Source organism: Phyllobates terribilis, unplaced genomic scaffold, assembly GCF_046119375.1.
Source record: "Phyllobates terribilis strain yellow unplaced genomic scaffold, ASM4611937v1 Scaffold_8__6_contigs__length_399053987, whole genome shotgun sequence".
Taxonomy (NCBI): domain Eukaryota; kingdom Metazoa; phylum Chordata; class Amphibia; order Anura; family Dendrobatidae; genus Phyllobates; species Phyllobates terribilis.
Genome location: NW_027362768.1, coordinates 364,607,910 through 364,620,422, shown reverse-complemented (window position 1 = coordinate 364,620,422; position 12,513 = coordinate 364,607,910). Strand labels below are relative to the sequence as shown.

Here is a 12,513-nt window from a genome sequence, read left to right as displayed (position 1 = left end):
CCGACACGGTTACCCCCCACCTGACCGAAGACAGCATTGGCAAAGGAACGAGGGCAGCGGCTGAATGGATGCCTGACGGCATCACACAGGTGGCACCTAACCGTACCACAGGAGGCGGCGAGATGGCCAACCTCGCCACACAGGGTGCATTTCTGCACCCTGCACTAAGGTGCGTAGGATCGCCGCACCTGTGGCACACCTTCGGTTGCCCCTGGTAGAAGACCAGGATCCTATCCCTTCCAAGGAAAGCCGAGGAAGGGATGTGGGTGACAGTGCCGCCGGACCGCTTCAACCTCATCATGAAAGTCCAGCCCCCTGACCATATGCCTTCATCCAAGATTTTTTTGGGGGTCTCCACCACTTCACCGTACCGGCTAAGCCAGGTCATTATGTCAATCCCCGAGAGTGACTCGTTACAGGTCAAAACGGTCACTCTCTTTGGTCCGTTTTGGCGGGATATCGCCTCTGCGACGAGACCCCGCCATTCGGGCATCTCCTTTGCCAGCTCGTAATTCGACCAGAAGAGTTCCATGCCCTCCGGTCGAACGAAGCTGACATCAAAGATGGGAGCGTCAAAAGGATGTATCAGGGCAAAGATATCACTTGCCCTGAAGCCCATCTCCAGAAGGAGCTTCACTACCCTAGATCTTGGAGGGCACGCATCACTGCCCCTCCACCGGAGACGGACCACATTCCTTCTGTTCACCCCCTGCCCGCCTGTAGGGAGAGACCATACGGTCTCACCCCCCCTTCCCCCCTTTTTTCTTGGAAGGCCGCCTGTCCAAACTTATCCAGCCAAAAGGACAGGTCCACGTCCCTCCCCTCTACAGAGATCATCCGCTCCCCATGCCTGAGACCCTGCAGAAAAAGGCGGTGGAAATCTCCACCTCCCATGCCCGGGTGTGAGGAAGAGCCTGACACTACCTCTGAATAACACATACCATTTGTGGTGGGCGATGGACCGGCCCCTGCTTCACCATTCACCCCATTACCAACACTCTCCCCATTACCACCATTATTTTTCCCCTTACCCACTGATCCATTTTCCTTACCTACTGCTTCATTTTCTGCAACACTCCCATTGCCCCCCCTTAGAGGTGGCCATTCCTCCATCTCCACACATTCCCCACTTTCACCGTTTTCACTTCCATTTACTCTTTCATTCACACCACTATTTATACACTTTTTTTGTGCATCATTCACACCATGCGGTTTTTCCTCCCCACTCTTTTTTTGCTGTTCTTTTTCCCCATTCCCACCATGCGTTTTTCCCACTTTTCCTGCTACACCATTTACTACAGCATTATTTTTATTACTCACTTCATGCTTTTCCCCTAGACTCTTTCCTTGTTTTGCTGTTTTAAGGTGTTCTACCCCTTTAAGGTTCTCAGAGCTGCAGCTAGAAACAGACACACCCTGCTTCACAGCAGGGCATGCAGCAGAACCAGCAGAAGCAGTGAGTGCTGCAGCAGAGCATTGCTCCCCCAATGCCTGCTGCAGAGCGTCACTCCCAGAGGGACCAGCCACCGCCGAGGACCCCGCCAGCCCAGGCAACACAGTGCCAGGTAACATATTGCCAGCGGGACCCAGTCGGCGCGGCCCTCCTTGCCGTGGTTGGGGGCGGGGCTTCAGATGTTGTGCCATTTTTTTGTTTCTTACAATGTATGTTTCCTGCACTTACATTACCTGCATTTTCCCCTGATACCGGCACTGGGGCCCCTGCAGCCTTGGGTGGAATTAGGCCAGCGGGGGACCCCAGCAACACCGCGCTCCCTGCCGGAGGTGTGGTCATGGACGTGGCCGGTTGCTTCACCGCCGCGGTATCCCTGCTACACCTCCCGCCCTCACTCTCTACCGGCGCCGAGGTCCCTGCGGCCCCAGATGGTGGAGGGCCCCCAGGGGACCCCGGCGACACCGCCACCCCACCGGTGGTGTGGTCCGGGATACGGCCGGCCGTTTTACAATCGCGGCCCTACTCCCGCCCTTTGGAGATACCGGCGCCGCGGCCCCTGCAGCTCCAGGTGGAAGCAGGCTTGCAGGGGACCCTGGCAGACCGGCACCCCCCGCCGAGGGTGCGGGCGGGGTGAGGATGGCCGCGGCAATCACGGTTGCCCCTATGCCCTTCCTAGCGGGCCCCGGGGCCCCCGCAGACCCAGTAGATGACATACTCGCAGGGGACCCCGGAGGCACCACCCCCCCCCACCAAGGTGGGGGTTCGGGTCAGCCGGACCTGCGGCACCATCCTCATGTTTGGTCCTTGCCCACCCCCCCTGCTATGACCAGCAGGGGCGGCTGCCTGTACCACGGTTACGTTATTCTCCCCGCTCCCTTGCACTGGGGCCACATCAGAACCCAGGCTGGGGTGGGAAACGGCCCACAGTGGGACCGAGGGGTCCCAGGAAGGGGGACATAGATGTATTTCTCCTCCACCACCTTTTTTTTTCCTTTCTTCTTTCTTTCCCCACTCCTGGCAGTCCTCATCCCTAAATCTTAGCTGGGAGTAATCCACTCCCGGGGACTCGAGCTGCCGGATCTGGCACATGAGGTAACCCCCCTCGCTACTGCTGCTGTCACCGCTCCCCTCGTCCTCCGATAGACTGGAGTCCAATGGGAGCGCGACCTGGTGGGGTTCCAGCAGCCCACTATGCGTGACTCGGTGATCACTTACCGAGTCCCCAGGCAGGCCCTCTGTCTCCTCTTCCTCCTCCTCTGATGATGATGACGATGATTCCTCTGCCTGGGCCAGACGACCAGACCCCCCTGGCACCCTCTTTGTGACGGCAGCCATGCTCCAGAACCTCTCGTCGTTCACCAGTTTCTCATAGAAGGGACCTGCATTTTCCAGGATTTCTTGTTTCCTTTTTTCCAGACTTTTTACTGAGCTTTTCAGCTCCTTAATCTTGACAGGCAGGGCCAGCCTCTGGCCACGCGATGCACTATCTGCGGCCAGCCGGGCACACCGCAGCTCCTCCCGGAGTCGTCCCAAGGTCTTACCGACCTCCCCGTACTCGCAGAGGTACGCACTCAGGCGGGAGCCATAGGTGCCAACAGGCTCCCCCTCGGCCTGGACGCCCCAGTCCTTGTGGACGGCTGAGCCCCCGTGAGTACTAGGCCCCTCACCGAGAGTAGAGATGGTAACTGCGTCTGGCCTGGCTTCGGCCGGTGCCCTGCTACCCCTCCTTGCCTTCTTCTCTGTTTTGGCCACCTCCTTCTTGGCCTCCTCCTTATTAGCCTTAGCCTCCTTGGCTTTTTTAGCCCTTAATGTGCTCCCCTTCATAATGGAGGAAGGGGGACTCAAAGCTCCCAGAAAAGTCCAGACAGGGCTCTCAGAAAGGTCCAGACAGGGCTCCCACCCCCGGTACTAACCGAGGGGTGGGAGACGGGGACAGGCCCCACTAAAGTCCTCAACCCACCCTCCCTCTCCTGGGTCCGAGAAGGGGGGCGTCCCTGTAGGCAAACAAAGTCTTGGAGCTTCAGCTCTTCTCTCCAACACCTGACTCTCTCCACCAGTCTCCGCCCAGGAAGTGACGCGGCTGCTGGCATGAGACTTGCCCTCCAATAGATCCTTGTAAAAGGATTTAAAGTGTATTCATTCAAATTAGAGAGACAATTTAAATTAAAAAGATTAGACCTGCCTCCACCGCAGCGACCCACTCGACCCACCAGCGGACAGGCACCAGTATTGGGAGAGGGGGGCTAGCCGTCAGGGTCCACCGCGGCTCTGGCACAAACCCGGCGAGACTGAGGTCGCACGGGCAGGAACGGACTGGCCGTGTCGGCTTCGCACTTTTTTGGTTTTAGAAGGGCATGACATGCCTATATCTGTGTCTCCCCCTCCTTTTACTCCTCCACCTCTTTTCATTTCGCATGACTATATGTACTTGTCACTTTTCCATGTGTTAGTTGTGTCTTCTGAGCAGTTTGTCAGCTTTTGGACACCTTTGAAGTGTTTTCTATGTGTTTCTATGTTTTTTTTGTTTGCCTGCCATTGGTTTTAACGGTGTTCGAAGGTGTTCGACGAACAGTTCGGCGAACATACGGGTGTTCGACGAACTGAACTCGAACACTACGGGGGTGGCTCAACACTAGACATGACCGAATAAACAAATTTACATTAAGGTCAGGAAGAAGAGACAACATCACTGAAGATCACCTAAATAACGTTAAGAATATAAATTGTGAATTTTTTTCCCTGTTTTTTTTTTGTTGATTTTGGATAATCCACTAATTTAGCTTTTTTTTGCAGTATGAGGATGAAAAGACGTTCTACGCTAACACCATCTACGGGACCGTCCCTGACACAGATGTCCATCGTATTGAGATCCCAGTGAGGTGTGAGATGGAGAGTAATAAGTCTCTGGTGATAAATCCTCAAGTGAAGAACGTGATCTGTAAAGGTTATTACAACGTCTCCATGAGACTCTACCAGAGCGACAGCTTCACTGACCCCATCACCCTTTATCCTCATGAGGTGGATCTGCACAGCCATCTACATGTGGAGCTTGTGGTGGAGTCAGTGGATGAGGAGCTGCGGATATTCACAGAATCCCTCACTGCTTCCCCGTCATTAGAGGACACAACTAAGAAATACAACGTCATCCACCATGGGTGAGAAACTAACATGTCTTATATTACAGGGCAATAACGTGTCCCTCCAGCGCTAACAGATGTGCTGAAACATTATGGAGCCTCAAAGCTCAGCTGTCTATACTGTAGAGCCAGAGGCTCCGGGCGAGGCTAAGTATTTTCTGCCTCCTTACCAATGGACAGTTTATATTCCCTAAATGCCTTCCATCAGTTTAGTATTGAACATCTTGTCCCCCCAAGTATGTGTTGTATTTATTTTTTATTTTTAAAACATTTTTGTATTTTCTATATAACTACTTTATTACCCTAATCCACTGTCTAACCCTAGCCCTAACCTTAATCCCATCCTAACCCTAATCCTAACCTTAGTCCTAACCTTAATATGAGTCCTAATCCTAGTCTTAACCCTAGTAAGGGTTTGAAAAAGTATGCAATAAGAACTTAAAGTTTATTAACATTTGTGGGGTTTTTTTGTTCTTGTCCTTTGAGAATTAGAAGAAGATCCCCACTTTATTATCCATCAACATATCTGTTAGGACAGGGCACAGTGTTACAGCCACATAGTGGTAACTAATATCAAAAGCATATAGCTAAGTTTACCACAGTCAATCATATTGTTCTGCCCCTGGACTTATACATATAAACCAATCGTTACTATATAACTATAGAAGGAGAAGCTCGAAAGCAAAAAAGACGATCCATGGGTCCTTAATAATATATTTAAAATATATAAATCTTTATTTAAAAAAGGTAATTGAAAGGAGGTGAACACACAGGTATATATTAAAAACACTACCAGATCACGTGCCACATGTGTATGGACCATATATTACATATATAAAATTCTCACATAGATCAAAAAATGGGGTAAATAGCACACCAAAGGAAAGAAGAACAAAGTTCAAATTCCTCCATATGTATCAATATATCAGCATCGGCGCATAGTGTCTTACCAGATAAAGAAGGTGGCCTCCAATCAGGTCCTACACATGGGCTCCCTGACGCGCGTTTCGGCGCTAGCCTTTTTCAAGGGAAGGGAAGGAAAGCAATGACCATAATGTACGAATTTCTCAGATTGACGCCAATAACTATACAAATGTTTTAGAAATGTCTTTGTTCTGTTCTCAGATGCCACCAAGACTCCACCTTACAGGATCACCCAGTGACAGACCGGCGCCGGCAGCGCTTCAGTGTCCACGTGGTTAAGTTTGATTATTTCCATGAAGTCTTCCTGACCGCCAATGTGATCATCTGTCACAACTCTACCTCCCCGAATCGCTGCACTCAGGGCTGTATTACCCCAAGACTCAGAAGAGACGTCCGCACCTCGAGGGAAGAGCCGGACACCGCCAGATTATCTGAGGGCCCCATTGTGTTTAGATCTAGTAAGTGGTCGCCGGACTTTGAAATCAGATAATAATATCATGCAGTCACTCAATAATCGGGGAATACACTCATAATACTGCCATACAGTTGGAGATAAATATATAGCAGGTGAAATCAGTATTGAGCATGTCACCAACTTTCTAAGTAAATATATTTCTAAAGGTGATATGGACATGAAATTCTCACCAGATGTGCAGTAACAATCCATTCAATCCACACAGGCAATGAACTCCAACCATAGCTGTCCATAAATTATGTGTAATAATGAGAAATGATACAGGGAAAAAGTATTGAACACAATTGATGAAATTTATTTAATACTTAATACAAAAGCTTTTGTTTGTGATGAAGCTTCACGACGTCTCCTGTATGGAGAAACTAGCCGCAGGCATTGCTCAGGTGTAATTTTGGCCCATTCTTCCAGACAAACACTCTTCACATCCTGAAGCTTCCTTGGGCTCCTTCTATGAACTCTGAGCTTTAGTTCCTTCCATACATTTTTTATTTGATTCAGGTCAGGTGATCGGCTTGGCCATTCTAGCAGCTTTATTTTCTGTAGCTCTCCACAGATGGTCCTTGGCTCTTGGACAACTCTTATGATAATTATTTTCACTCTTCTGTCTGAAATCTTGCCGGGAGCACCTGGTCGTGACCGGTTTATGGTGAAATTATATTCTTTACACTTCTGGATTATGGCCCCAACAGGGCTCACTGGAACCTTCAGTAGTTTAGAAATTCTTCTGTAACCAATGCCATCAGTATATTTTACAACAATAAGGTTGTGAAGGTCTTGAGGCAGCTCACTTGTTTTACACGTCATGAGATGTTTCTTGTGTGGTACCTTGGTAATGAGACACCTTTTTATAGGCCATCAGTTGAACCAGCTTACTAAGTGGCAGGATTGTTTTTAATTACTGATAGATTTCAGCTGCTGTCAGGACTTCCCAGGTCTTTTATACCTCTCTTTCTTCCTGTGGTCAATACTTTTTCCCTGTGTCATTTCTCATTATTACACACACTTAATTTAAGGACATGTACAATTGTGCTCAAAAGTTTACATACCCCGGCAGAATTTTTCCTTTCTTGGCCTTTCAGAGAATATGAATGATAACAAAAAAACTTTTTCTCCACTCATGGTTATTGGTTGGGTGAAGCCATTTATTGTCAAACTACTGTGTTTTCTCTTTTTAAATCTTAATGACAACCAAAAACATCCAAATGACCCTGATCAAAAGTTCACATACCCTGGTGATTTTGGCCTGATAACATGCACAGAATTTGACACAAATGGGTTTGAATGGCTACTAAGGTTAAGTGCCCACGATACAGAAATGCTGATGATTTTTTCAGCATCTCCCTGACAGGAAAAACGCATTTTACATGCATTTTTCCTGCCAGGTAGAAGCATTTGTCAAGCGTTTTTGCATGCATTTCTGCATGCGGGTTGACAAGCGCTTTCCAAGTGATTTTAGCATCACTTGGAAAGTGCTTGACAACTTGGTCACACTATACAAATCCATGCAAATGGCATGGATTTAAATAGTGTGACCAAGTTAATAGTTAAAGAAAGAATAAAAATGGTAAAAATTAATAAAAAAAACATTATACTCACCTTCTGATGGCTCCCGGTCTTCTCTCCGGTGCATCCGGTGTCTTGGGCGGCTCACGGTGGTGTTAAAGGACCTTCCATGACGCCATTTAGTCATGTGACAGGTCACGCGACCGGCGATGTCAGCAGTCGCGTGACCTGTCACATGACTAAATTACGTCATGGAAGGTCCTTTTACACCATCGCGAGCCACCGGGGAGCCAGGACGCACCGGAGAGAAGACCCCGGGCCATCAGAAGGTGAGTATAATGTATATTTTTTATTTTAAATTCTTTTTTTTAACAGGTACTATGGTACCCGGGTCTGAATGAGAGTCTCCTCTTCTCCAGACCCGGGTACCATCCGCACATTGAATCGCTTAATATCCGCATGTGCACATGTAGTCATGCAGATATTAAGCGATTCAATGCAAGTCAATGGCGGCTATTACGCTATGTTTCCACAAAAATAATGGACATGCTGCGGACTTTTCCACAATGATAATCTGCAGCGGAAATTTCCGCAGCATATGCACAGCTCATGCAGATTATCATTGGCGACCATGAGGCATGTATTGCCAGGTGTTTTTTAAGCGTTTTCACTGCGGAAATTCCGCCGCAAAAACGCTTGAAAAACAAGTAGTGGGCACGCAGCCTAAAGGTAACATCCTCACCTGTGACCTGTTTGCTTTTAATCAGTGTGTGTGCATAAAAGCTGAGTGAGTTTCTGGGATCCAGACAGACTCTTGCATCTTTCATCCAGCCACTGACGTTTCTGGATTGTGAGTCATGGGGAAAGCAAAAGAATTGTCAAAGGATCTACAGGAAAAGGTAGTTGAACTGTATAACACAGGAAAGGGATACAAAAATCTATCCAAGGAATTGATAATGTCAGTCAGCAGCGTTCAAACTGTGATTAACAAATGGAAAATCAGTAGCTCCGTAAGAACCAAACCACAGTCAGGTAGACCAACAAAAATTTCGGCCACAACTGCGAGGAAAATTGTTCGGATGCAAAGAAAAACCCACAAATCATCAGCTGAAATTCAGGACTCTCTGAAAACAAGCGGTGTGGCTGTTTCAAGATGCACAATAAGGAGGTACTTGAAAAAAAATGGGCTGTATGGTCGAGTCACCCAAAGAAAGCCATTACTGCGTAAATGCCACAAAGTATCTCGCCTACAATACGCCAAACAGCACAGAGACAAGCCTCAAAACTTCTGGAACAAGGTAATTTGGAGTGATGAGACCAAAAGTTAACTTTTTGGCCACAACCATAAACGGTACTTTTGGACAGAGGTCAACAAGGCCTATGATGAAAGGAACACCATTCCTACAGTGAAGCACGGAGGTGGATCGCTGATGTTTTGGGGATGTGTGAGCAACAAAGGCACAGAAAAATTGGTAAAAGTTGAAGGAAAGATGAATGCATCACGTTATCAGCAATTACTGGAGGCAAATTTGCACTCATCAGCCCGGAAGCTGCGCATGGGACGTACTTGGACGTTCCAACATGACAACGATCCAAAACACAAGGCCAAGTCAACCTGTCATTGGCTACAGCAGAACAAAGTGAAGGTTCTGGAGTGGCCATCTCAGTCTCCTGACTTGAATATCATTGAGCCACTCTGGGGAGATCTCAAGCGCGCAGCTCATGCTAGACAGCCCAGGAATTTACAGGAACTGGAGGCTTTTTGCCAAGAAGAATGGGCAGCTTTACCATCTGAGAAAATAAAGAACCTCATCCACAACTACCACAAAAGACTTCAAGCTGTCATTGATGTTAGAGGGGGCAATACACAGTATTAAGAACTGGGGTATGTGAACTTTTGATCAGGGTCATTTGGATGTCTTTGGTTGTCATTAAGATTTAAAAAGGGAAAACACAGTAGTTTGACAATAAATGGCTTCACCCAACCAATAACCATGAGTGGAGAAAAAGTTTTTTTGTTATCATTCATATTGTCTGAAACAAGGCCAAGAAAGGAAAAATTCTGCAGGGTTATGTAAACTTTTGAGCACAACTGTATAGTACATACTGTTATGAGATAGTAACTGTAGTTAGCTGAAGACATAGAATAAGATACAGTTAAAGTTTGGGACTAACCAATAGTGGGAGGGGAAGCCCCCATAAAAAGGGACTGCTTCCTGGTAGGACTCAGAGAGGAAAGTACAGTAACCAAGTTCAAGTGCAGTGGGCTGCTGGTGTCAGTGAGGACCTATTGTTCATGGCAGTGGGAGGCCTTACTAGAATCCTTTGCAGACATTCCTGCATAGTCCAGAGCTCAAGGCTCAATACAGGAACTATGAAGAGGGCCTTATCCTCTGGTGTTCAGTGGATGACGGACACTGAACCACGACAAGGGAAGGTAGTGGATCCCAGGTGCACTGCGTGACTGAACAGGAAATCTCTGGGGCTGACAGGAATAGCCAACAAAGGGATAGTCCAGGAGGAATGGATAGTAATGCTGAGAACATGTTGTGTTAAGGAAATAAAAAATAAAATGTGTTGTGCCCAATACTGCATATTGCAATCTGATGAACTTGAACTGTCCAGTAAACTTCTGTTGGTTGAAACGAACTGTGTGCCCCCTGAGTTATGTGCAGCGTCTCCGGAAGATGGAGGCCTGGAAATAGCGGAGGCCTGCGGCCTTCAACTGACTGTGATGCCCCCACACCTTGGACTTGAACACGATTTTCCTGTAAAGTGCCAGAGCGTAACCGGACAGCAGCTCGTCCTCGGCTACCGTCCGCAAGCAGTTTACACTTATTTCACCCACTTTGTTACAGTGCTCAAAGGATAGTGATTTATAGTATCCAGGTATCTCTTCAATACAAACATGTTATTGTCATATTTATATCAGATGTTCCTCTTCCTTAAACGTTCAGATCAACTTTATGAACTTTGTTCATGCTTGCTTATTGTTTCAGATATGATAGGTTTGGATTGGATAGTTGGACCAAAAACAAGGATTCTCTGCTCTGTAGACACATGACCGATCTTTTTTGTATTTATGGTATTTTTTTTTCCACAGGGGAGAAGACCAGACAAAGTAACATCTATAACCTGAGATCAGCTTTATTGGTGGCCTTGTGTGTGACAGTGATTTTGGCAGCGCTGAGTTTGGCGATTCAGAAAGAATACTACAGAAGACGACAGAAATCCCTGATACACAGCAACACCAGCTGTTCCTGAAGTAATCATCTATTAACTATCTATTATACTGGAAATACAATATTACATATAGGTTTCCTTTGGTCACATTTTCTTTCTATTGTTTGTTGTTTAATGTTTTATTTTGCTCTTTGCTTGATCTGGAAGACGAAAAGTCAACTTCTTTATAATTAAAAACAGCTCACAGTGAAAATCTATCTATCTATTGTTTATCTCACTCTTGAAATTTTTCCACAATTCTGTTTTCATTTTTAGATTTTTAGTCCTGTATATAACAGTTAGTACATGGATGGGCACTGACATAGTACATATAGATTTCATTCAGTCACATTTGCTTTTTATTGTTTGTTGCTTTATCCATCTTTTGCTTGATCTATAATGCAATAAAGCTGTCTTATTATTAAAAATTGGGTGTAACCCGTAACTGATTTGATAGATGAATGGTGGTTTCCACTCCAAAGCCATGATAAATTAGAAAAGGGAAGGCTTCCGATCAGGTAGGGCTCTTTTCACGTGATGGCCAGGCTTCTTTCGCTTCAGGCTTTTGCTCCAGTCTGGTTTGCTGCATCCTGGCATCTTTGACCTTCTGCGCTTCACTAGACTTCAAAACATCATGACATTGAATGAGACCTAGTCAGTGTCTAGGCCTCACACAACATCATAACCTCAGGGAGACGTATATCATGACATTGTGGGGCAACGCCATGATGTCTCAGGTCTATTGAAGTGTAGAAGGGCCCAAGACTCGGCAGACTAGACCTGATGCCTGAAGACAAGACCGGAGCGGAGTGAAGCCATACAGCTAGACAGGTGAAGAAGAAACAAGGTGATTATAACTTTTTAACCCATTTCAAGCCCTGTTGAATCCAACTACCATTTCGCCAGATTTACGCAAACAAATTGCCCAAAATTTGGGTCCACCGAAATCCAAAAATTTGGGGAAATTCTAAACGAATTTGTTTATTTTAGAACCAAATCACTCATTATATGTAATACCAGAAACAACCCATGGACAAGGGTGGAAGTAAAATCCTGGACAAGTCTATAACTCCATGCTTTATGTCAATCTTTCAACTGGTTCAGCAACTGCAAAACAGCATTGGAGCAGAACATCTCCATATTATTGGTGAGTGGGAATCTGCAGGTGGTTATGTTCCTTTCCGCATCTATTTTATGATAGTTCCAGTTCCTTTCTGGTTCTTGTTTTGTGTAAATAACCTTCATAATCCCAGAACTAAGAGATAAGTAATAATTACTAGTCTACAGCTGCTGCGCTCACACATCTCTACACTATATGGACAATGGTGTTGGGACACACGCCTTAGTCATGGAATTCAGATGTTTCATTCAGTCACATGAGCAAAGATGTATATAATCACACACCTGTGGTGTGCAGAGAATACTACAGTGGGCATGGGGCAGAACGTTTGTCATGGGTGATGACCATCCCGAGAACTAGCACACCGACATTAGCAGTGGACACGAGTGGGAATGTGGAGGGTTGACACCAGTGATACCATTCTTTAATGGCTGGATAGAGAAATGGAAATGTATATTGTGCAGTGACGCGCCACGCTTCTCTATCTGCGTCTGATGGAAGAGTCTGGGTTTGGTGATTCCAGGAGAACGTTACCCGCCTGACTGCATTGTGCCCTCTGTACAGATGTTGGAGGAGGATAATGCTAGCAGCTTGTTTCTCAGACCCTTAGTTCCAGCGAAGGAAAATCTTAATGCTTCTGCACAAGACATTGTGGACATGTAGCTTCAAGCTTTGTGGG

General features: G+C 46.6%; 1 protein-coding gene across 1 annotated transcript; it reads left to right on the top strand.

Annotated features, from left to right (window-relative positions):
- The first annotated feature begins 1,371 nt into the window (after positions 1 to 1,371).
- On the top strand, positions 1,372 to 11,076 carry LOC141156577 (CUB and zona pellucida-like domain-containing protein 1). The gene is made up of 4 exons (XM_073642775.1): positions 1,372 to 1,565; positions 4,247 to 4,608; positions 5,716 to 5,972; positions 10,596 to 11,076. Exons 1-4 carry the CDS (start codon positions 1,488 to 1,490, stop codon positions 10,754 to 10,756), a joined length of 858 nt encoding a protein of 285 aa, XP_073498876.1. The 5' UTR covers positions 1,372 to 1,487; the 3' UTR covers positions 10,757 to 11,076.
- The last annotated feature ends 1,437 nt before the right edge of the window (positions 11,077 to 12,513 follow it).

Bases quoted from the DNA above. Each gene is read 5' to 3' on its own strand.
- LOC141156577 (XM_073642775.1), top strand. From the start codon at position 1,488: ATGCCTGCTGCAGAGCGTCACTCCCAGAGGGACCAGCCACCGCCGAGG. The intron at 4,609-5,715 runs GTGAGAAACTAA...TTCTGTTCTCAG, and splicing joins TACAACGTCATCCACCATGG to ATGCCACCAAGACTCCACCT. The intron at 5,973-10,595 runs GTAAGTGGTCGC...TTTTTTCCACAG, and splicing joins CCCCATTGTGTTTAGATCTA to GGGAGAAGACCAGACAAAGT.